At 51.4% G+C, this 23,332-nt stretch overlaps 4 protein-coding genes across 4 annotated transcripts; 2 read left to right on the plus strand and 2 right to left on the minus strand.

Moving 5' to 3' along the window:
- Window positions 1–171: 171 nt before the first annotated feature.
- BROUX77_001165 (uncharacterized protein) lies at window positions 172–1,684 on the plus strand (the record flags this gene model as incomplete). Its single annotated transcript, XM_073745564.1, has 2 exons — window positions 172–343; window positions 444–1,684. The coding sequence occupies 2 exons, from the start codon at window positions 172–174 to the stop codon at window positions 1,682–1,684; spliced, it is 1,413 nt and encodes a 470-aa protein (XP_073609400.1).
- A 1,064-nt stretch (window positions 1,685–2,748) lies between these two features.
- Window positions 2,749–6,565, minus strand: BROUX77_001166 (uncharacterized protein; the record flags this gene model as incomplete). The annotated part of the gene is made up of 2 exons (XM_073745565.1): window positions 2,749–6,202; window positions 6,273–6,565. The coding sequence occupies 2 exons, from the start codon at window positions 6,563–6,565 to the stop codon at window positions 2,749–2,751; spliced, it is 3,747 nt and encodes a 1,248-aa protein (XP_073609401.1).
- A 12,510-nt stretch (window positions 6,566–19,075) lies between these two features.
- On the minus strand, window positions 19,076–20,442 carry BROUX77_001167 (uncharacterized protein; the record flags this gene model as incomplete). The annotated part of the gene is made up of 3 exons (XM_073745566.1): window positions 19,076–19,285; window positions 19,348–19,443; window positions 19,507–20,442. 3 exons carry the CDS (start codon window positions 20,440–20,442, stop codon window positions 19,076–19,078), a joined length of 1,242 nt encoding a protein of 413 aa, XP_073609402.1.
- Window positions 20,443–21,399: 957 nt separating this feature from the next.
- On the plus strand, window positions 21,400–21,984 carry BROUX77_001168 (uncharacterized protein; the record flags this gene model as incomplete). Its single annotated transcript, XM_073745567.1, has 2 exons — window positions 21,400–21,416; window positions 21,654–21,984. The coding sequence occupies 2 exons, from the start codon at window positions 21,400–21,402 to the stop codon at window positions 21,982–21,984; spliced, it is 348 nt and encodes a 115-aa protein (XP_073609403.1).
- Window positions 21,985–23,332: the final 1,348 nt, after the last annotated feature.

Consider the following 23,332-nt stretch of genomic DNA (forward strand, 5'->3'; position numbering starts at 1 on the left):
GGCTGGCAGATTATTGTTACACACTTGTTGACAGCTGTCAGATACCGTACCTCTACCATCTGTCCAAATGCACCTGGCGATAGCTTCATGACTGAACGAGCGACTTCTCCCTATTCACACGGCGCGCATTCTACTACTTGCTTCGATTGCCTAACTCTACATCCCAGCGCCATGTCTACGCCGAAACAGAGGACTTTTGTCTTCTTCCACCCCGATCTCGGCATTGGAGGCGCCGAACGCCTTGTCGTTGATGCCGCCGTTGGCCTCCAGAACCGCGGCCACAAAGTCGTGATATATACCTCTCACTGCGATCCCGGCCACTGCTTTGAGGAAGCGCGCGATGGTGAGATGGCAGCCGCTTCCTAAAACCTACTGCTGTTCCTGGCCTTGATCCTAGGCAGTCTCTTCGCATGCGCCTGCTAACACGCCCGTTTTGCCGGTAGGAACTCTCGATGTGCGCGTGCGCGGCAACCTCTGCCCGTCGTCCATCTTTGCGCGCTTGATTATCCTGTGCTCGATTGTGCGCCAGCTGCATCTTATCCTCCATGTCTACTTTACTGGCGAGCTTGCCGCGCTTGACCCCGACACCTTCATCGTCGACCAGCTTGCCGCCGGGCTGCCTCTCCTGCAGTACCTGTTCCCGGAACAGGGCATTCTGTTCTACTGCCACTTCCCCGATATGCTCCTCGTGCGCGGCCGTGACCGGCTGCTCAAGCGCTTGTACCGCCTCCCATTCGACTGGGTCGAACAGTGGAGCACCAGCTACGCGCACGCCATTGCCGTGAACTCTGAATTCACCAAGGGCATGGTAGCCAAGACCATGCCCATCCTCGCCCAACGTGATTTGCGAGTCGTCTACCCCGCCATCTACATCGAAAGCACCAAGCTCCCCAAGAAAGCCATCGGCCAACGCCCACACGACACCGCCACCGACGAGCCAACCATTCAGTGGCCCGATGAAAAGGTCATCCTCAGCATCAACCGCTTTGAGCGCAAGAAAGACATTGGCCTGGCCATCAAGGCCTTTGCCGCCATCCCCGCCGCCCAGCGCGTGGGCGTGCGCCTCGTGCTTGCCGGCGGCTACGACCCGCGCGTCGCCGAAAACGTCGAATACCACGCCGAGCTGGAGGCGCTGGCCGCCGCGCACTCGCTGCCCACCTTCACCGCCAAGACCACCGTGACCGCGCTGGCCGCGCCGGCCTCGGCCTCGGTCCTGTTCCTGCTCTCCGTCCCGTCGGCGCTCAAGATGGCTCTGCTCGCCGCGGCGCGCCTGCTCGTCTACACGCCCTCGCACGAGCACTTTGGCATCGTCCCGCTTGAGGCCATGGGCGCCGGCGTGCCGGTGCTCGCGTGCAACAATGGCGGGCCCGTCGAGACCGTCCTCGACGGCGCCACCGGCTGGCTGCGCGATCCTGCACATGTCGATGCGTGGTCCGAAATCATGGCGGCTGCGCTGGCTGACGAGCCGCAGGCGCGCCACCGCTTGGCCATGATGAGTGCGGCTGGGCGTAAGCGCGTAGAAAACTTTAGTGTGGCGCAGCTGGGCGAGCGGTTGGAGCGGATTGCGCGTGATGTTGAGGATACGCCGAGGAAGAGGCCGTTGTTGACGTCGTTTTTGAACATGGTTGGCATTTTTACGATGTTTGCGCTGGGCTTGGTGGTGTCGAGCATACTATTCCCGTAGACCGGGGTTAGAATCTATCGCAATTTATAATACCTATGTACACTTTTCGCCGTCAACCATTTCAAGTTACCATTGTTCATCGTACAATTAATTCGTTACTCATAGCTACGCATGATAAGTTTAACATCCATCCAGGTCACGTTCAAGTTACGAAATGGAATTCATAATTCATGTAAACTTCAAATTCAAGCCAGGTCATTGTCCATGGACATTGTGCACCCGCGGATATCTCAAACAGTATATCAAGATTCATCACACAAATTGCCTATTCTCGGCATACATGAAAGCAACATAAACACCACCAAAATCGACAGAAACTAACAAGCTTGAGTCGACGAGAAACAAAAAGAAAAAGGGGGGGGGGGGAGGAAGAGTCAAGGTAGGCAACATAAATGAGACTGGAGAGTGGAGAACAGCCTCATTCAGCGAACAATACAAAGGGTAGTATCAATAAGAATAGTCAGTCGTCATCCGAAGAAGAGAGCATGTGATGAATGTATGGATGGCTATATGCATGGTGATGAATGTATGGATGGCTATATGCATGGGATCGATGGTTTCATGAAGCATAAAGAGATCAGCGAAGAAGTATTTGAGTGCAATGGCCATACTCGGCAGACATTGCTAGATATTGAATTATGCAGCTGAGACCCGGCAGCAGTAAGTTTGGTAGACAATGATGATGAGTTGGGGTCTAAGACCGAGTCGGTCTATGGGTCGAAGGAAGTGGATGTATGAGGTAAAAGTGAATGGCTGATGTGAGAAAGTTCGAATTGGCATCCAAGCCAGCCAAGAAACAGAAGTTGTGAGTAGACAACGTGAAGAAGAGACTAAAAAAATGAAAGATAAAAAAAGGAGTCCGTCCGTCCAAATCCAATGCAATCGCAACTCAATGGTTATCATAAAAGGCCGTGATCGTGAATATTACCGTTAAGGAAGAAAGAGAAAAAAAAGAAGAAGAAAAAGATGAGCCAAGAATACAAAAAATAAATAAGAGGCAGGTGAAAGCACAGCTGGGCAGAGAAAAATAAAGACAAGGAGACAAGAAAAAAATGAACATGAGGTTAGAGGTAGTCAACCTTCTTAGCCGTATCGCTGCTGCAGATACTGGCATTGGTATCACGTCTCCGGGGCAAGAAGCGGCTTCCGTGCCCACCGTAGCTGTCGGACATTCTACTCCGGCGGCGCATGGTCAAGGTCAGGCCTTCGTCACTATCGCTATCATCAGCGTCGTCGTCCTCCTCGGGCATCTTCTTGAGACTGCGAGACGGAAGAAGGGGCGACTGCTGATGTTGGTTGACCGAAATTGGGCTATGAGGGGGCCGTGTGGCCACGTCGAGCTGGACAGGAATAATGTTCTCGGACCGCTCAAGATCCAAGAATCCATCCATGCGGTTTTTAGCCATAGCTGTGGGCGTGGTGGAGTCGGTGGTCTGGTAAATGTGGCTCGTAGCGTCTAGGGAGTCAAGCGCACTCAGCATGTCACCATCCATATCAGCAGAGACAGAGCTAGCTCCGCTCAAGAGAGCAGGCAGCGAAGGGTCAGACTGGTAGGCCGAGACATTCGTCTTGCTGCATTGGCTTTCCCGTGCAAGATTAGTAGATGAAATAGGACTGGCCAGCTCGCTGGGGCTGCTCATGGGAGTCCCAATAGCTTCACAGATCGATGAAGCAATAGACTGAGTCGAGCTAAGACCAGTCGAGGCGCGTGTGCGGGTGCGTCGAGTGCCAGCACTAGAAGATCCAGCGCTAATCTGCGACTCTAGTGACTGTGTAGGCAGGGTATCAGGGATTGTGTAGAGATGGTTCTCGGCAGTTTCCGTAATACTACGGACACGATGAGCAGTCACTGGTCGCTCCTCAGCCTTGCTCTGAACCTTGGGTTGAGGGGCAGAAGAGTGAGACTCGGGGAAGCTACTCTCAAGGGGTGTCAAGCAAAGGAAGTTATTCAGCCCCCTAGGGGACATGGCGGTCGTGTAGTGGCTGCGGCCCAGGTCGACAGATCTCAATGAGCGGCTATGGCGTCCATGGTGGGGGCTTGACGGAGCAGTCGCAGTGGCAATAATAGTGCCAGGCGAGGGTGGGTCACAGGCGGTTGAAATAGACGGAATATGGCTATGAGTCGCTCCACGAGTGCGAGAGCCGGACGGCAGAGTCTGTTCGAGAAGCTGGGCGCTGGGCTGCACCAATACCAGATCGTCGCCGCTATCAAAAACAGGCCGGTGAAGCGGGTGGTCGGTGCTAGCGGAGCTCGGGACTCTATCAAAAAGTGGGGTGCTCTTAAGTCTGCTGTGTGATTTGCGGTGAGATCTTAAGGATGCCGAGTGACGCAAGTCAGACATACGGTGGTAGGGCTCTTCAAGAGACTTTTCACGCACATGCTCTTGGAACATTGCTGGAGCACCAGGGTGATGGGGCGTGGACACCTCGGGGAGAACTGTGGCTAGTGGGTCATATACCATTTGCGGAGCGCTTGAAGAATTCACGGTCATGCTGTTAACAAGAGGGTGAGGGCATTCATCAGGCCGAGTGCTCTTCCGGCGTGTATCCCAAGGCAGAAGGGAGGACTGGATGCTTGTGTTACTACCAAAGCCCGGACCCCTAGCAATGTCTCCACAAGAACTAGCAGTACTGCTAGGAGCGCGGCGCCTTAATGACTTGCCGCTGTCGCGCTCGCCGCCCCCTAAAGGGTGCATGACCTTGCTTACGACCTTTTTGACGTTCTTGAAGGCAGAGCGGAGCTTGTCATGCAGAGTCAGAGGCACGACAGCATGGTTGAGTTCCTTTTCATCCACCTGGATCTTGTGGCCCAAAGAAGGCTTGGCCGGGTCGGTGTCGTCAAGCCACTGGTGGATATCTGGTATATCAGCGAGAACCCAAGGGTGGCGCTTGATGTCGTGGATGCGGATGCGCCTTTCGGGGTCCTTGACTAGCATTTTTTGCAAGAGATCGCGAAGCAGAGGGTCCACTTCTTCGTAAACCAGTTCGTTGTCGCCTCTGTACGACGCACTGTTTTGCCGCTCGTACAACGATGTAGTCTTGGGAGAGGTTGACGGATCGACGGGGGCCAAGCGCTGAGTAGGTATGAACACATCTTCGGTGGCGATTTTCTTGAACATTTGGTATTCGTCCTCTGCAAGAAAGGGGATACGTGCGTAGATCAGGCAGTACAATGTAACACCCAAAGACCAAATGTCAATCTGCTCCGAGACTTTAAATTGATCCGTTTCCAAGTCAGTGTAGCACAACTCAGGTGCGAAGAACGCAGGTGTTCCGACAGTCTTGGCAAGTTCACGATCATCATCGAAATCCTCGGCCTCAGATTCCGAGGCAAGGCCGTCATCATCGCCCTCTCTAGCTGGGCGGCCAAAGTAAGAAACGCCAAAGTCAGAAATCTTAACTCGATGACCTTTAGTCATCAGCAGGTTAGCAGGTTTGATATCACGATGGACGACGCCTTGGTAATGAAGATGCTCGAGGCCAAGCACAGTGTCGCGGAAAGTTGAACGAGCGAGGTCAAGAGTGAAGCAGGGGACGTAGGAAAAGTCATCGGCAAAGGCATCGTGCGTGACAAGCGAGTTGTAGTCGAGTGAAGAATGTGAAATCACGGACTCGCTAAGACTGGAAGCACGACCGCGAAGGGGCTCCTCCTCAGCACTACGGCCACGCTGCACATTGTCGACATCCAAAGTCTCATTCGCATCTTGCTCAGCTTCTTCATTAATGCTCCCCCCGTGTATGCCTGCAAAGTGGCCTGTAAGAGATGAAATAGACAGGTTGCGAGAAGGAGCTTGAGAAGTAGCACGCGAATGTGTGCGAGAGGGTGCGCGGGAAGGCGCGCGCGAGGTTGCACGCGAAGCGATGACGGAGCTAGGCACTGAAGAAGCAAGCCCATGATCCAGCAGGCCAAAGTTATGGGTAGATACATTGCGAGACATGGACGCACTGCTGTCATCCTCTACGAGGTGGTGGTCGTAGTGCCAGTTAGTGACGGCCTGGTTAAGCATAACAGCACGGTCTTCTTCCTGCTGAATCTTTTGGAGATCTCCAAGATGTTCCTTTAGGCGCAGCTGGTTGTGATGGAGGTCCTCGTCGGTAAAGGAGGAAGATTCCATGCCTTGTTCGATTCGGCGGCGTTCGTAGGCAGCAATGTGAGGGAGGCCCTTTTTGCGCCAGCATATCTCGCCGAGTTCGACGTATTCGAGGACCATGTAGATTTTCTTAAGCTCGGGGTCGTCGATTACTTCAAGGAGACTGACAACATGGGGATGCTGGATCTTCTTGAGGATGGCGATCTCACGCATCGTCTTGCGGTCCTTTTCCGGGTGTGCGGTGATTTTTCCGAGGCGGCGCTTTTTGCTAAAACGCGGAATGATCTTGATGGCAACTTCTTCTTGGGTTTCAAGATTCAAGGCACGCTTGACCTTGCCGTGGACACCTCGTCCGAGCTCCTTAATAACAAGGTAGTTGTTGATGACTTTGCGGCCATCAGCCTGGCGCTTGAGAGCCTTGTTGGTCCTAGAAGAGAAGAGGCCATTGTTAGTCGGTGATACTCGTACTGCGTGGAATGGGAAGAAATGGAACGTACTCTCTAAAAGTGTGCGTCTGCAGCGGGTGCAAGAAGGGACTCGGCGTAGCAGAGGGCGAGCTCGAGTCTACAGGTGAAGCAATGATATTCAGATTATTGCGAGGGGTCGGTGGGTAGGACAGCCCCTGCGATGCGGTGGGAGACGACAATGATAGCGACGCATTGCTGGCATTCATGGAGGTTTCGGTCATGACTATGAGGTTGCGGGCAGGGCTATCTTCAGCGGATTCCGAAACATCGAGAGGCTTGCCCGGCTTAGGCGGCTGCAACTGCGGAGGGGGAAGTGGCTCCATGGCGGCGAGATGATCGAGTGCGGCCCTGGTCGTACGACGACGACATAATGAACAGTATATAAAGGGAGACAGTCCCCGGGGCGGCGCACCAAGGCAGCCAGGCGTCGATGCGACCTTGGAGGTTATCGACAGCAACAACGCAGGTACTAGCAGGGCAGATGTGTAGGCGCGATAATTGGCGGGTGGAAGGTAAGATTGCTTAGAGAATGGATGCGAGGGCGTTGAGACACGGCATTCGTATGGTATGTACAGGTACTTGTCAAGGGTCGGTCGGGCTGACAAGAGACGAGACGGCCAAGAGGGGGAGGAGGAGGAGGAGGAGGAGGAGGAGGAGGAGGAGGAGGAGGAGGAGGAGGAGGAGGAGGAGGAGGAAGAGGGCCTTTATCTGAGTGGGTGGCGATGGGCAGTCGAGGATATTTAAGCGGCCGAGTTGAGGCCACGGACGGCGGAATCCTGAGGAGGACAAAGGCCAACGCGGGTGAGACTCAGTGTGGCAAGCCGCTGGATCAGAGGGAGACTAGGTTTCTCCTTATCTCTCGGGTGGGCGTTCTCGCAAGCCGGCGGGCAGAAGCGTGCCAAGTACTCGCACACAAGGCAGAGAAGGACAAGATCAACACCGGGCTCAAGGCTAAAAAGAGGCGAGAGGATACAGAAAACGACGAACAATGGTCGCAGCGATAGCGCAGAGGTAGAATGGACGAAGAAAAAAAAGATGGAATTTCGGTAAGAAAGAAGCAAAAGTGAACAGGAGGCCCATTGAGCCACAGACTAGGACGCAAAGGTGGGCAAAGCTGGGTCTAAAAAGCATCGCCGGCAGAAAAATACGGCGGTATTTATCGATGCGGAGAAAATAAAATAGTCAACGAGAGAAAGAGCGAGAGGTAAGGCAAGTAAGTGCTCTCCACTGGCTGCAGGATTTGGCCTGAGCCAACACGCCTACTGGCCTGTGTTGCTTGTAGAGAGCAAGTAGTTACTTCTAACTGACTAACTAGTTTTCCACAGAGTTTGACGTGGACGTGGATGCAGCGCAGCGCAGCGTTGCAACTGCAAAGGATGCAGCCCCACCTGGATTTGATGGGCAGATAAAGAGAAAAGAGGCGTGGGCGATAAAATCGATAAAAGAGCACACGCCAGATCGCAGTTCCCGCTGGTAGCCACCTGGTAGTTGCACTCTTTTGTGAGTGCGACAGCATACATGCAGGTGGGTATCTCCAGAGGGAGTCTCTCCAGAATTATTCCCAGAACTATTCCCAGAATTATCTCTAGAAATTTTCCCACAAGTATCTCTAGAGTCGTGTCCGCTGTCTCTTTTCTTCGCGGATCTCTCGTTACTCTCTACTGCCCCTCCCCCCTTTTGCTCAGGGGTGCCTCTAGCCTCGCAGGCCGTCTCTGCTAGCGAGGGGCAGCCCTAAGGCAATGGTGCGGCCCTGTGTCCTTCTGCTGGCGTTCTTGGCCATTTATAATGTATACACTAACCCACTATCTACTCTCTCGTTAATATAGCTCCCTGTGCCGCCTTTTGCCCCGGCGTGTCAAGCAAGCTCAAAAGTTAAACACAAGTAACCGCAACTAATGCCTGGACGGGTAGATTTCACTCGTCGTGTGCTTTAGCTTGGAGCTTGTGACTCGTAGCCGGCAGCCCAGCCAGAAAGAAAACTCGCCACTGCGAATCAGCAGAGTCTTGCATTCCGTTGGTTGCATCGTATCATGCTCCATATGATTGGACCTGTCTGCACCGAGCCCAGCGGCCGGCCCAAGCCTGAGGGAGGGACGTTCCCGGCACACACCAGGCGTGGCTCCCTAAACTGCAGTACTGGCGTCACCACGTCGCTCCCCGCCGGGCGCCTCCAGCCAGTCGCCGCAGTCTCCGGATGGTCGGTCAGCCAAGTTCTGTGCTGTGCCAGAGCATCCATCTGCCGTTCCGATCGCCTGGCTGCCAGCATCTGATTCCGTCAGCCCAGAGAGAAAACGGAATGGCACGCTTCGCAGACTCTTTTCGATGATGACATTGAAAAGCCCACCATACACAAGTCTAGTTAGACCAAGTGCAAAATACCGCAAGTTGGCCAGTCCAAGCACTCAGCCGCTGCGTCATATCCTATATACCCTAGACAACCCTGTGTGTAAAAGAAGGGATGGATGGGATGGGTGCCCTGCCATGACACCAACCCAACAACGCCCAGATACTGAGACACCAGACATCGCCAGACATCGCCAGACATCAGCCGGCTGCCACGATGTGATGGTTCCCAGACACGTTCGCAAACGGAATCTATGACGTCTTGTCAGTCAAAGAGGGTCGAGTCGAGTCTCTCTTGTACACATACTTGTACAGATAGCGCGTCCTCCTCTCCCTCCTGTAATACAGCGTTTGGTTTTCTGAGGCTCTTTTCTCATGGGCTTTTCTCCAAGAGGATGGCTGATGGCTTAGGGTCCTATTCCTGTTTTCTTTTTTTGGGGAAGACCTAGTTAAAGAGGACAAGAGAAGTGGCAGCCCCCCTCCTCTCCCGGAAACTCGTCGAGAATTTGTGACATGGCCCCTCAAGAAGCTTTGATGGAAAACTTGCGGCTCATGGCCATGTTTGCATGCACTTCTTCGCGGGCCTGCAAGCCGGGCGAGAGACTCAAAAGACATCATAGTACTAGGAGGCATAGGCGACTGTGTATTGGTACGGAGTACGAGTGATTCTACTTAATATATGTCTGTACCCATCGCAGAAGATGTTTCGGGTACATCTATGGCCCACGAGAATTCGTTCATAGCCCAGCCACCAAGCAGTCCGCTGTTATGTCATGTTGCGGCAGAATATAGAAGCCACCAGAGTCGACCGCGACCAGTGCTGTATACCTGTATGTAAGTAGCAGTCATAGCTGCAGCGAAAAAAGAGTCTCCAACACGTATCATGCAGCGTGTGTAATGTATACATACAGCTATGAGCACACACACAATGTAGTGCCGCTTGGCTCGCCCTGCGGCCGAACCGCTGCCACTAAAGCTCGCACAAGCAGCTACAAGTTCAAATATCTATGTAACTATACAATACACACAAGAACGTGGACATTGGGCTAGCACGATTGCATGGGCACAGACGCTGATAAACCGCCCCGATTGCAGCGCAAGCCACGTTGACGAGCACAAACCATCACAGGCAAAAAGAACACCAACAAAACAGACGAACAGCCGGCCGGCCGGCCGTAGCTGTGTCCAAGAAAGCAGTCCTCGTTCTCAATACACACTTTGTGCACCAGGCGAGTAAAACCACGGCTGCTGCAGCATGCATGTCTCCGGCGTTCAGGGCCTGGGACCTCTATTCATCCATGGGACAAGTATGGATGTATGTACTATCCACGTTACCGCCTTGAGCTTAGGACTCTTTTTTCCTGCTCTTCTCCTTTCTTCTCTTTTCTTCTTCTCTCTGCATCCTTCGGACATCCTATCCGCTATACCACACAGTCAAAGGCCCGAGATAAGATGCACCAAAAAAGCAACGATAGCGAGACAGGAGCGAAAAATAGAAGCCTGGCTGATTCGCTTGACAAGTCGAGCTGAGGAGACGAGGATTGTGTTGTTGATTTGTTTTTGTGTTTGTCTGAACAGAACAATACTGCCCAAAGAGCGACAGTGAGGCTATCCAGATACGTCTGTATGTATGTCGTTACATATCTATGCACACACATGTTCTCTTAGACACATTGTGTCTGTAGGCATGGCTTGGGCTTGCCAGCAGCAACAACCCAGCCCAGCCGGTAAATCACACCAAGCCCTGTCGTTATCTGCATATACTGTAATAAGTCGTTTACCACGCTTGACCGTTCCACGATCAGGCCACTCTTCATGTCTCTGCGACTCTCTCCCAACAACAACAGACAGATAGAGAGACAGATAGACAGACAGACAGAGCCCAAGCTAGTGGCACGCCCTACTTGCTTGCATCCAATCCAATCCACAGTTACCCAGTTGTCCATGCCGTCTCTGCCGATTTCAGGGCTGACATTTCATGCATGGAAAACCTTCGTTTCAGACAAGCAAGCTGGCGTGTTGGTGTTGAAGCGCCCATCAGCCGCAGCCCTGTTTGCTTCCGGGGGTTGCTGGGACACTCTGGCTTTATGGCTACAGGCAGACAAGTTTGAGTCTGTGTCCCTGTAGAAGCCTGATGCAAGGTGCCGAGAACAACAGAGCCGCCACCCAGACACATCACCACCCTGGCCGACAACAGGGAGGGGGGAGAGCCATGGCATGGCAGCCTCATATTTGGCTGGTAAACGATGTGCTGATTTTTGGTGTACATCTACTGTGATTCTGCTGTTACTACTGCTACTACTACTACATAGTTACATGTGTGTCGTGGTGTATACTTGTCTACGTGTATGCATATAGACGACGAGACGAACCCACCTGCATAGTATATGCACCCTTACCTGCACATATATGACTGGACGCAGATAACATCTCAGAGCTTGAGACCTTTTTCAGAGCCTCAAACTTCTTGAATCAGCCGCGTCCCCCAAGCCGCGTCTCAAGTTCCTGAAGAAGGAGAAAACGAAGATATAAAAGGGAGAATAAAAGAGAGAAATCGAGGCCTATACCTTCAAGCGAGGGGCAGAGCAGAATGGCAGATCTTCCAAACAACGCTGGCAGCACTAAGCCTCAACTTTCCTGGCTGGCTATAGCTATATGTTTGGGGCCATTAATACTCCCTTTTCTCTGTCTTGGGCTTATCCAACTGCAGCGACAATCGTTCCTCTCTCCTCTCTTGTTCTTTGTTGTTTCTTTGTTTTCTTGGCGACCCTCTTTGCTGCATCAACGGTTCTCTCGTCTGCATGTGAGGTGAGATCCTTGTGTCGGTCTGCCCTGCCAAAGCCGCCGTCGATTCACACTTTTAACCAGGATACGACAGTACAATGAATGATCTTGCTCATTTAGTTACAGCAAAGCAAAGCACAGCATACCTGCAAGTACTCACTAACTACATGCAAGCACAAATACTACTCTGTTGCCCATGCCCCTTGCCAAAGAACCGCCAATCACAACTTCAAGCAGAAAGACACAACAACAATCGACCAATCTGTAGATATCTAGCAGAGTGGCCTCTCAAGGATCTGCCCATGGCATTGGCCAAACGCTGGCGAGATCACTTTGCTGCCGCCATCTTTGGCCACCCCCTTGTTGAGGCTCTCAGGTACCAACCAACTTGCCACAGGTTCACGCCGAGACGGATTGGTTGCATTTACATTGCGTGCTTCTTCTTTGCTGCTATTCGTTATCGCTGGTAGGATCGATAAGAACAGTGCGCAGCACCATGTGTGGGAACCGGTAATATACCGTGTTAGGGCGGCTCAAGAACCTCTGAGAACCAACAGCACAGTCGGAGTTCTCGGGCCCGGGCTGAGCCTCAAAATACCAACCCGAGTGCAGACTGTCTCGATATAAGCACTAAGCACTGGGATCACCGGCGTCTGCCTGGCAACTCTTTCACAGTGGTTGGGAGCCTGTGCTGTCCAGAGAGCCGACAATCCCTACGACCATGGCCACGGGCTTGAGGTACGACCGAGGATTACGTGTATCGACACCCAAAGCCGATGCACCGGGCTCAATGGTGTTCGTACTTGCTTGCATGCAGGCTTTTATGCCGTCCGGCTGTTCAATTTGAGGCCGGGTATAGAAGCCCGCTCGGGTTGTACTGGTGTACCATATGCGGACTCTCGCCGCCCACACACAAGTATTATTCTTTTGTCTATCGACGCAGCGTGCAACACAGGGAATCGAGTGGCAAAGCGTCTGAAACAGAGCGAGTAAAAGCAACTGCTCTTACTCTTACTCTTACAGGCTTACACGCAGATTCTGCCCACTGCAGCATGTGAGATTCTGTGCCTCTCGCAAAGCCCCGGCCTGCCAGCACTCCGCGAAAAGAATCGAATCCTCTTCCCGTCGGATCCGCCATTCGGCCATTGGTTACCTGGCTATCGGCTCCATACTTTTCTTCCAGAGCCTTCTATTTTTCGTTCTTTGGCTTCTTGTCTCCACCTCGTCTTTCTCTCTTCATGTCTCGCTCGTCGTCGACCATCGTACATAACCACCAGCGAGAAATGGCGTGTGCATGGAGAGTTGATATTTTCACATGGCAGGGCTTGTACTCGCTTTGTGGCTGCTTTTGTCCGTGCATACTTGTGACAAGAAGAGTCCTTAAAGGTACGAGATGTATACAAGGACATATCACTCAGCTGTGTGTGTGCCTTCGGAGATCATGCCCGAACCCATGACTCCTAAACCCAAACCCCCGCCCCCATTCCTGTTCATATCGCCTGGCAGCTATCGACATGTTCAAGCAGGCTTGTAACAGCCGCGATGCCCGTTTCGGTTTGGGCGCGGTCCTTCTCGCTCCTGTCTTTGTCGCTTGCCAGCCCAGCGACTTACGCCAGTCGTAATACACACACACTTCTTTGCTCACCACCAGATAACGCAGGCTGCATGCCAAGCTCCATCTGTGATCGACGCGCGCTAGTCGGACAGGGCATCTCTGTCCCCAAACTGGCGACTTTGAGTCTATCTACTAACTACTGGTGTGCTACCCCGCCATAAAGTTGTGGTTGGGGGTTACATAGTGTTTGTAAATACAGCGGGGCCATTACGAGGACCGGCCGCAAAAATTCGCTCCAATTTACCCTTGACTGCATCTCACATTCTGCCCTTTGACTTGTGCCTTTAATCTTGCATTGGGCATCAGGCTGCTGCCGCCCTGGCCCTGAGTGCTTCGAAATTACGGTCCCGATGGCCCTGACGGCGTTGCTCGGATCTATTCTTTTTCTAGTATCTGGCCGCTCTGTGCAACCGCTATGTGGCCCAAGAGAAATAAGAACGGCTCACACTTCGCTTATACATGGTGAAATGTATCTAGAAACATGGACGTATGCAGCACCGCAACATGCCCAACTATGTAGTAACTAACTATAGTTCTATGTCGGTGCTGTCCATTCATTCTCTCGCAGAGACTCGTCCGCCAGCTCAAGACACTGCCAACATAAAACGGGAAGTGATCAACAACAAGCTTACTTTTTTTTTTTTCTTTTCTTTTCTTTTCTTGCCCCTCTGCCTCGAGAGGGCTTAGTTGCCGTCACCGTGACTAGGATGCCCGCAACCCCGGATTCTACTCTTACTGGCCTCAATTCGCAAGCTCTTTTTGCAGGTATACTTTAGGCATATTATGTAGTGGGTTAGTTATGTGACATATTTCTCGCGGACATTTCGCTCATCAACGTCACAGTGGAACATATTGCGGAGAATCAAGGTGAGTTCTCATAAAAACCCTGGGGAAAAATGAAAAACGAAACAAAACGAAACCCTTAGACCGCTTCAGGCACCCTGCCATGTCTTACAATGACGCTGCCCTTTCCCCCAGAAAGCAACGTAGAGAAAAAAGTCTGTAGACAGTCTAGCCAATCCTGTCACCAAGGGCGTTATTTCTTTTCTCTAGTCGTCCACTACGAATAGTAAGACTCGACATAGTCAAGCTACACAAGAACAGACCCTCTAGGCCGCTGCAAACCGTAACGTCGTCTTGCTATATGTTATGATTCTCGATATCATCCCTTCACATCAAGGGCCAGCCTAGGCGTTTCGTTTGGCGGTATGCTATACTCCCACCAACTATCCTATCGTTCTTTGTTGGTTTGATGCCCAACTTCACAAGCGGTGAAGCAAGCGCAAGTCAAAAGGGAGAGTTGGAAGCTGGCCTGAACATGAAGGCTCGCAGGCTTGGGAGACATGAATCCTTACACACATACATACATGCTCATAGTCAACTACACAAAATCCCAAAGTAGGATTCACACGGTGCATAATCATATGTTATCTGGACAAGTCCATCTCAGCACCACACGAAGCGAGAAAAGCCAAAGTCACGATGAGCCTCTGGCAACAGGTCAACCGCGCTCTCGCTACCCATCTTTCCCAAAGAATCTTCTCCATGCGCTCAGCCCAATGCCTGTCTGTGTCTTAACTTCCGGGGTTGCTCGAAGCTGAGCCTGGCCAAGGGGATAAGAATCTGGACAGTGCGTTCCGGCTTCTTGACGTAAGGGACTAGCAGAATAGAGAGAGAGAGAAAAAAACATACAAGGGAAAAGTCGGAGGAGACAGAACGAAATTGACACAAAAAAAGAAAACATATAGACGAGATACTAAGACAGGAAGCAAAAGGAAGAAAAAAAACTCACGATCTTCGGAACGCTGGAGGGAGCGACAACCACAAAACTGGCGAGGACGGGAAGCCCGCGTGTGTGCAACAGTCAGCAGATCCTGTTTCCTCTTGTCCCCTTTGTTTTACATAATGCAGACTTGATCTTGTCTCCTTTCCCAGGCCAGAGTAGTATAGACAAGCACGCATGCGTGTGTCGGCGCAGGTGCAGGCGCAGACGCATGCCGCCTGTTTTTTGCTCGCGCCATGTGATGCGATTGGTATCTACAGACTGGACTGCCTCTATTCTGAGATGGCTAGAGCCAACATGCATTGCATGTACTGTTTTTGGCTTGGTTCTCTGTCCTCTCGTTCGTGTCTTTCTTGTCTCTTATTCGCCGATGCAGCAGGTCGTCGTGTCGTGGTTGTGTACCTGTAAAGAGCCACTACCACAACCTCAGACCACACCACACACTTGAGCCCAGCTCGGGCCCAGCTCGGGCCCAGCTCGGGCCACAAGTGAAGCACGGCATCGGCACAGAAGCAGAGAAAAGAAGAGGAGCAGAGGGAAGGGGAATCCCAGATGTACACAGAAAAGAAAAAGCAGACAGACACACACACGCATAGCCGGCTCCTTGACGAGGACGAGGAGGAGCCCCAGGTATTGGCAGGTAGAGGCACCAGAGAGTGCAGTCTCCCTCAACTCTTTTGGTACTCTCTTATCGTGAGATGTACAGCAGGCGGGTAGTGTTGTAGTGCCAACGTGATATTTTACTTGGAGTTCTAGCTACTGAGACTTGTAGTGTGAATGTGGGGTAGCTGCTGCACAATGTGGAGGTGGAGAAGCCAGCTTTTTTGACAGGGAGGGAATCTGGAGACATGAAAAAGAAAGGGTTAGCTGGGTCTGGGCTCAACTCGAAGCGAGAACAGAGCCACAGCCAGAAACTTGACTTCCTCTCCTCCCCCATGCTACGTAGTATGAACATTGGCCTGTGGCCATGGTGGAATTGTGCCGCCGGAACCTGACAGACCGTGCCGCTGTAGCTATAACTAATTTCTGCTCCGCTCTGGCGCGTTGGCTTGTGCCAACCCGGAAGACACTGTTTGGACAGGGAACAAGAGCCCCTTGGCCAGTCATTGTTGTGCGCCCAAAGAGGAAAATGAGTGGCAATCTGGCAGAAGACATGCTTGTCACGATCCAAAGTACAGGCCCAAGTACACACACCCAGGTATCCAAGGTACAAGTCTACAGACGCCAATGTACTGGTAAAAGGACGCGTGCCATCACCCAGGACTCAACACCTGGCTACATCTTGTCTTGTGGCAATGCTCTCCCCCGTCCACGTCTTGCTTACATGGCCCTGGCCAAGCTCTACTTTGGCTGATCTGGCAGTCATGCACTTGTGCTACAACGACGTTGTCTCCTCTCTGTTGAACTAGACTTGATAAACTTGTTATCTACGGGTATGACAAATGGAAGACAACCCCCAATTATCTCAGTCAACGCCAAGCGTTAGAACGGGAGCTTGAGGAGAGAAGCCAGCCCACGATCCCAAAGAGACACATCTGGACATGCTGCGACTGCTACCTATCAGAGACATATCACAGGACCCTGGGTGTGAATGAATGGGTGCCAGGACTGCTTACAATCCATGCAACTCGGCCTCCCTCATGATCTGCCCAGAACCATTCATCCACCGCCAACTTCTCCGTTGACGGAGCAAGAGGCCACAGTATTGGTAAATGGCCTAGACAAAGAAAATGTCACGATACTGAGCACAAGTATGCGTGCATGTGTCCGTACATACAGTCATACTCACATAGTCTTTGCTTGGCTGGCCCCCCCTCACATATGAGCTGCAAGTACGCAGACATGCAGACATATGAGTCCAATTCCATGGGGTCTAGAACAGCCGCATCCTTTGTTGCCTCACTCGTACTCCAAAGAGTGTAATTTACCGCGGGCTTCATGCATGAGGACTTTTCTCTTTTTCTTTTCTTTTTTTTTTCTTTTGTTTACTCCCCTTCCTGTGCGAGGCAAAGGGAGAAGAACGCCAGCAAAACGCCATGCGTCATCGTGGGCTTTGCTAAACTATCGTGAGATTCTGGTCGGTGAGGCGGCAGCGAGAACGAGGCCTGTATGAGGGGGCGTCTGTACGAGTAGACGGATAGCCATGTGAGACTACATACATAGATGCGACCAGGGATGTTGTTTCTCATGTTTCTTTGTGGCTGTGGCTAGTGATTTACATGTCACCAGTCACTTGACCAGACATTGGAATATGGGATGGGCCAGAGCATGGCCTCGCATTATGTTGCATTGTTGTTGAGTCGTTGTCGCTACAAGTATGTAGAGTGTGTTCGTTTCCATGAAGAAGCAGTACGGAGAAACCCATAGTCGGCCAAAGTCCTGCTTTTCATTTGCTTTGCCAGAGCACGAAGCTCCGCGGGGCCCCAGAGACTCCACGGTTGCTTTGTCTACAACCATAGGGCCATAGATATCTACAACGATACAGCCATCGCAGCCAAACTTCAGCTCAAGGTGGCTTCAGATTCCAGGTTTGTATCCTTGTACATCCATATCTTTTCTTTGTTGTAATCCCCTCGTACTTGCGCCCTTTCGCATCAAATTGCACATTGGGGTCGTGCCTGCCGTTGTCACCTCACGCTTCTCCAAGCCCATTTTGTCAGGCGAATTGGAGAAGGCTGTTCTGTCACTCTTTTATTCCCGGTGGAGTTCTACGTTGACCCAGCTAACAAGTTTTTTGTAAGTATACAAATAGCTTATGCTCAGACAGATGACGCAGAGGGAAATATAAAGTGTGATTTGCAGGAAAAATCACGAGCTAGGAAGAAAGGGACATGTCGGAAAAGCAGAGAATCAAAATGCTTTGGCAATGGTCTTATCTATCAATTGAAGTGAAGGTTTTAGCCACAGACGTCAGCGCTGATTTGTGATCACCTGCCAAATAAGTGGTCTGTATTTGTCTTTACCAAGTGCGATTTCTTCTTCTCCAAGATGGCCAAGCACGCTTGCCGAGTCTTCGAGTCCAAGTCCAAGTACTCTTCCCCGCCGACTTGCAGCTCATTTTTCAAACTGACCTGACAGCTCGACGCAAAGGACAAACATTTTGTTATTAAGATTATCTTTGCCAAGTCCGATGTTGCGTCGTCTACGCCCGCCGAGATAAATCTCCAAACGTTGGCTTGGACTTGGATGCGTCTCATGGATTCCTTCTTTGTAAAGCTTACAATGAAGTGGTTGCTGCCGGGTCTCAACATGAACGTGGCTGCATAGAGCGGGAAGCAAAATACTTACATTAAAAGTCACCAGCGTCTTCAGTCTACTATGCATGTATCAGCACACAGAAGTGTGTACTTGGGCGTTCTTACTTGTTATTCTAAATTTCCGAATGTAGTCAAACTGCCTTGCCTGTTGTTTTCGCCTCCAGTTCCCCTCGAGTCTGTCTTCCGCCATGACAAAACTTGGACAACACATGAGACTATCAAGCATCACATCGGCGTTGCCCTGAATGGGTGTGAGGTTAGCACTACTTAGTAATCGGCCATCATTAACTAGTTAATCTTCTTTATAATTGTGCTATCTTTGTTCCTGTGAAACTGGTGGTTCGATGATTAACATAGGAACTGGTGTGTTGGAACGCCCTAATAACAGGATCCCTTCTCAGCTACAAGTGAGCACATTTACGTAGTTAGTTATGTACACACACACATACTTATTGAAGTCTTTTCTTCCGAGATATTTAGTTAGTGCAGTGTGATATCTCTGGGGAAGCTTGGCCAACGGTGAAACACGCTTATTCTCTCGGCTTCCGACGGGCCAAAGTCTAGTTTGACGTTCCATCCTAGTCTTGCTGGCTTTTTAGTCTACGGGATTTCAGGGACGGCATGTTAAGTCGGCACTAGACAGCAGCCCCAGACCCCCAGATTCATGAAGGAATGCAAAGGCGGGATAAGGGGCGAGAGTGAGTGTCCAGTACATACACAGTTTGAAAGATCGTCAAGAAGGATGTTTTCGTAATTTGTACTACGGAAGAGGCGGGGGTCTTCTTGTATGATTATATCTGAGCACTGGTTTCTGAGTGTTATTCACAACTACACTTTGCTACTCACGAGAGATAACCGATAGTCCTGTGAGGTATCTTGCAGCCATAGTCCTTCAATGTGATATGACATGTGTAGCAAGACCGACATATATTCATGGTTCCAGCTCGCTAGTAAAGCCCATGTGCACAAGTATGTAAATGGTGGGGTTCGACTGTCTAGTCTATAGCTATGTTTGGTAGATTTCTGGTCCATCCAGTTGTCATGTGATAACTCAGACATCCAAGCTCGTCCATGAGTTACCCAGAACCTTTCCAACCCATGAGCCGACCGTCTCTGCCTTTGAAGAGTCCATTCCAAGACCCGAGAGGAATTCGGGCCAGTTCTTCAGGTCGTAGATGTTTGTATGTGCAAACTTGTATGTTCTTCCATTGAGTACAAGACTATCAAAGCCTCCATGAGCCACATCGAAAGAGATGGAGTTCTAGTGGGTTCAGTGATTAGCAAAACGTTATGGCATAAAGCAGTGGAAAGTAGTTTACTTACATCTCCTAGTTCAGCTTGAGCCAAAGCAGCACACTCCGGGCTTAGTGAAGAAGATACAGTGAATCGTGGTGTTTGACCATATATCCAATCCCGGCTCTGTAGTTATGTCAGTGCGTGAAATATATACTTGACAGGTAGTCTTGAGGACACTCTGCCTACCTTGAGTTCCTTGATTCCCTTTTCAATACTTGTCCAATCTTCAGGGACTGTCTTGTCTGATTTGAAGACTTTGTATCCCCCATACATCTTGCTGAACTCGTCTAGCACGGTATCCATAAAGGCCTTTACGCTGGGGATGCCCACATTCTTGACAGGCGAGCGCACACTCTCTACACCTCTGGCGTCAATGAAGCCGCGTGCCGGAGATCTCAGGAACTGCGAGATATTCTTCAGGTTCGGCGACGCCAGCAAACACGTCCCATGATGCAGCGATCGCAGCCTTGTCAACTTGTATGCCGACCCAGACACTTTGAACGTGCCGGTCTGTCCCGCCTTGCAGGTGCCATTATCCACCTTTTCCAGCGTTTGTGGATCATCAGCCACGATGATGTCGTGCCGGCAATTGACCATGGCGCCGGCCACGCCCAGCCGCTTCAGCGCGCGCACTACCATCTCGGCGTGCCGGTCGCGGTCAAAGTTGGCCGACGGGCAGAGCACGGAGAAGTTCACATTGCCCGAGTCATGGAATACAGCGCCACCGCCGGATCGTCGGCGCACAAGCTCGACGCCAGGGCTTTGGCTCATTTCTTCGTCGGTCCGGACAAGGATACTAGAATTGGGTGATGGGTTGTGGGACTGTCGCCGCACTTGTTCCAACAGAGGCAAATTGACTTCCACCCATGGATTTTGGTTCCGCCCGATCACAATGCAAGGCCGGTTGACGTAGAAAAACAGGACTGTTGAGTCGGCTGGAGTCTTTTGCAGCAGTTCATGCTCGATAGACAGGTTTCTATACGGGTCCAGAGACTCGGAAAAGTAGACTTGGGTTTTGTTGGCGGGGTTTGTCACAAAGTCTGTAAAACGACGGGAGGATGCAGGAGTAACAAGAAGAGACTTGCGTATGCTGCGCATACTCTGCGACAGAACTCCGCTCATGACGCGGGCGGCAAGTGTAGTGTGGGAAGAGTTGGACTGATGGGAGTGACTATCTCATATTACGATAGGCGAGCTGATTATATAATGTTAGCTATGTTCTTCACAGAGTAAGTTGGGGTCCAAGTCTAAACTTCGTTACCTAGTACTTAGATTTAATTTAAGCAAGACAATGTATCATGAAATTGTCGCGTGGTGGTGTGCCATAGCTTGATACTCACGATGTTGTTTCTGACATAGACCCTAGTAAAACACTTCCTTAGGGTATACCCAAGAATCAGGAGAAATGCATGCTTACATAATATCCTTGAGCTAATGCCGTCATCCTACCTGGCACTCGGTTCAGCCTTGCCACAATTCTGCAAAACAAGCATCGTGTATGAGAGCTAGCATCTTGAACCATTGTCAAAATATCTTCTGGACGCTACTTGGTATTTTGCATGTGACAAGCTATTTCTGCGATCAGCTGCTTTTCTTAGACACTCGAGTGCGACTTTCCACGCAAATTAACACCGACACTCACCGGACGGCTTCACAATTGCTTCCCCGCCAACTTTTCGACGCCGGGCGCAAGGTGTCCCTCTCGATTCAACATTTTCTTCTCAACCGCTCAAACCACCACGACAACACAGATATCTGCTATCGCGAGCCTGCTCTCATAAATACGAGTCTTGACGACTCTTATTCCACACCTCCTACGATCTGAGTTCGCCCTACCCCGCCCGACGATCAAACTTTTATAATCCGCAGTCTCTGGCTGCGATTGTTGAGCGCTACACGATATACATACTTGTCGCTTCTTGGTGTGGATCCCGAGATTTACGCTCGCGTGTGTTCTCCTGCGTGCTTGGGCGCGCTGCTATATTTCTCGCCCGCGTAAGGTCTCTACAGAGCGCCGTTGCGCGTCCGTACTTCTCGACATAGCCAATACGTCGGTAGATAAAATACAGACACCACGCCATGTTCTGTTTACGAAGGTAGGATCTCGGGCACATGTGCGTGGTGATTACGTGGGAGGACTTGCTAACTCACACACACACAACTAGCTGGCTACCACTGCTCTTCATACCAACCAACGCCCCACCAGCGTTTGTGTTTCTCTTCTTCATCTGCACATTCTTCCTCTCGCGGCCATGCGTGTACTGCAGTTTCCTGCTTTTCATCCTCTTCCTAACATCATGCCATTGGGCCGACCGGTGTTTCTTCGACTTTAGCCACAACTGGTTCATCCCGCGACTGCCAGTTGGCGGATCGAGCCCCGGAAGCTGTCTGTACGGCTGCCCACAAGAGATGCACAGCAACGTGACCAGTAGCGGAGTAGATGGTGGGGGGTATGCTAATGGATCGGTGCACGGAGGTCCTGGTTTCGACTCGACGGTTCTCGCCATGGCAAATGAAACGGCCGCCGTGCTGGCAAAGGCGCTAGTGGACGAGGCAGCGCGCAAGAGGGCCGAGTGGACGGGTCTCGGCATGGAGTGGCTCCGAAGTCTCCTGGGCGAGCGGGAGTGGCGGGTTGATTTTCTGGATATCTACATTCGTCTGTGACGGATACACCAGCACAGAAAAAAAAAGCCCACACGTGTGGAATAAAACAAAGAAATGATTATGATACTACGACATGAATTCACCGACTTGGCTAATGTGCTTTGTTTGGCCTGTAGCTTCAACCTGCGTCGTCGTGTTCCACAGCGACGATTTTACGGAGGTTAAGGAGACGGACCGGAACCGAGAGACGTTGCGCCACGCGTTCTTGGCGTGGTTCAGGATCCGAAGGCCGCGATGTGGAAAGGCAGTGAGCTGTGGCATACCAGCAACTGAAGAAGTGAATGTATGTGTATACAAGTCCTTGTATGCGTATGTTGTCTGTGGACCATTCGGGTTAACGATTGCAAAAACCTGCAGTTGTGTTGACAGCCATCCAACCAACAGCATTCAGGAGCCAGAAGCGAAGCGTGGATGGCTGTCTTATCGGAGAGAAGATCGATAGCGGAAATGAGTGGGAAGCAAGGGTTGCGTGCAGCTGCTAGTCTCACACCCCTGGCTTTGGGGCACATATGTACCGAAGCATGTCCAAGTACATGTGTACATAGACTGCATAAATTCCGTTCCAAGGGTCTGCCACGCCATGTGGAAGGCATTTTTGGCCGCCAAGTAGCGAGAACTGGTCAGAATGGCAGCAATGTGATGGGCACGAATGAGGTGGAGATGACGGCTAGCAAAGATCAGAGAGTCGCAGGCTGGAGATGAAGCCAGGACAACATCAAGGCCAAGGCCGTCGAGATGGACCGACGGTGGGCGGAGTCAGCGTCGTGTTGCAGAGAAAAGTCTCCATTTGTGGGCGAACATGTGCGTGTGGCCGGGGGCTTGTGCAAGTACAAGTTACAAGTACAGAATCACACACATGGGGATCTCTGTCTTTACGTGTAGTGAGTGGCACTTTACCTGCCGATGCCGATGGTCTCCGACCTGGGAAACGCTGCAAATGTAGGCTAAGACTGGGCGAGATGCAGGGCATGCGTCTCTTGTGGCCCTCGCAAAGACCAACCAGTCCCCCTTGCTCTGGGAGCAAACCAAGCTTACGCACGGGGAAAGTGGCATTGGATGGACCTGGCCTGTGCCCCTCTCGCGGAATTTCTGGAGGAACAAGAAGTCAGAGCGTCCCACATCACATGGGCCGACGACTTGTCTTGTGGTGGGCATGTCGGAGAGCCTCATGATAAACCACGAGTGCACACTATGTATGTACATATTTGTCGCTATAGTGCCGTCCCCCGAGTTTCCAAGTGCAGCAAGTGGTCACGCTGCCAAGAACAGCCTAGAGAGAGGGAATGGGACAGCCGAAGAACAGAGAAACATGGCCAACAACTAGCGTCTAGGTAGAAGGCCGAGCCAG

This window comes from Berkeleyomyces rouxiae (genome assembly GCF_048999995.1).
Source record: "Berkeleyomyces rouxiae strain 22BRR77 chromosome Unknown BrBRR77_ptg000001l, whole genome shotgun sequence".
NCBI lineage: Eukaryota > Fungi > Ascomycota > Sordariomycetes > Microascales > Ceratocystidaceae > Berkeleyomyces > Berkeleyomyces rouxiae.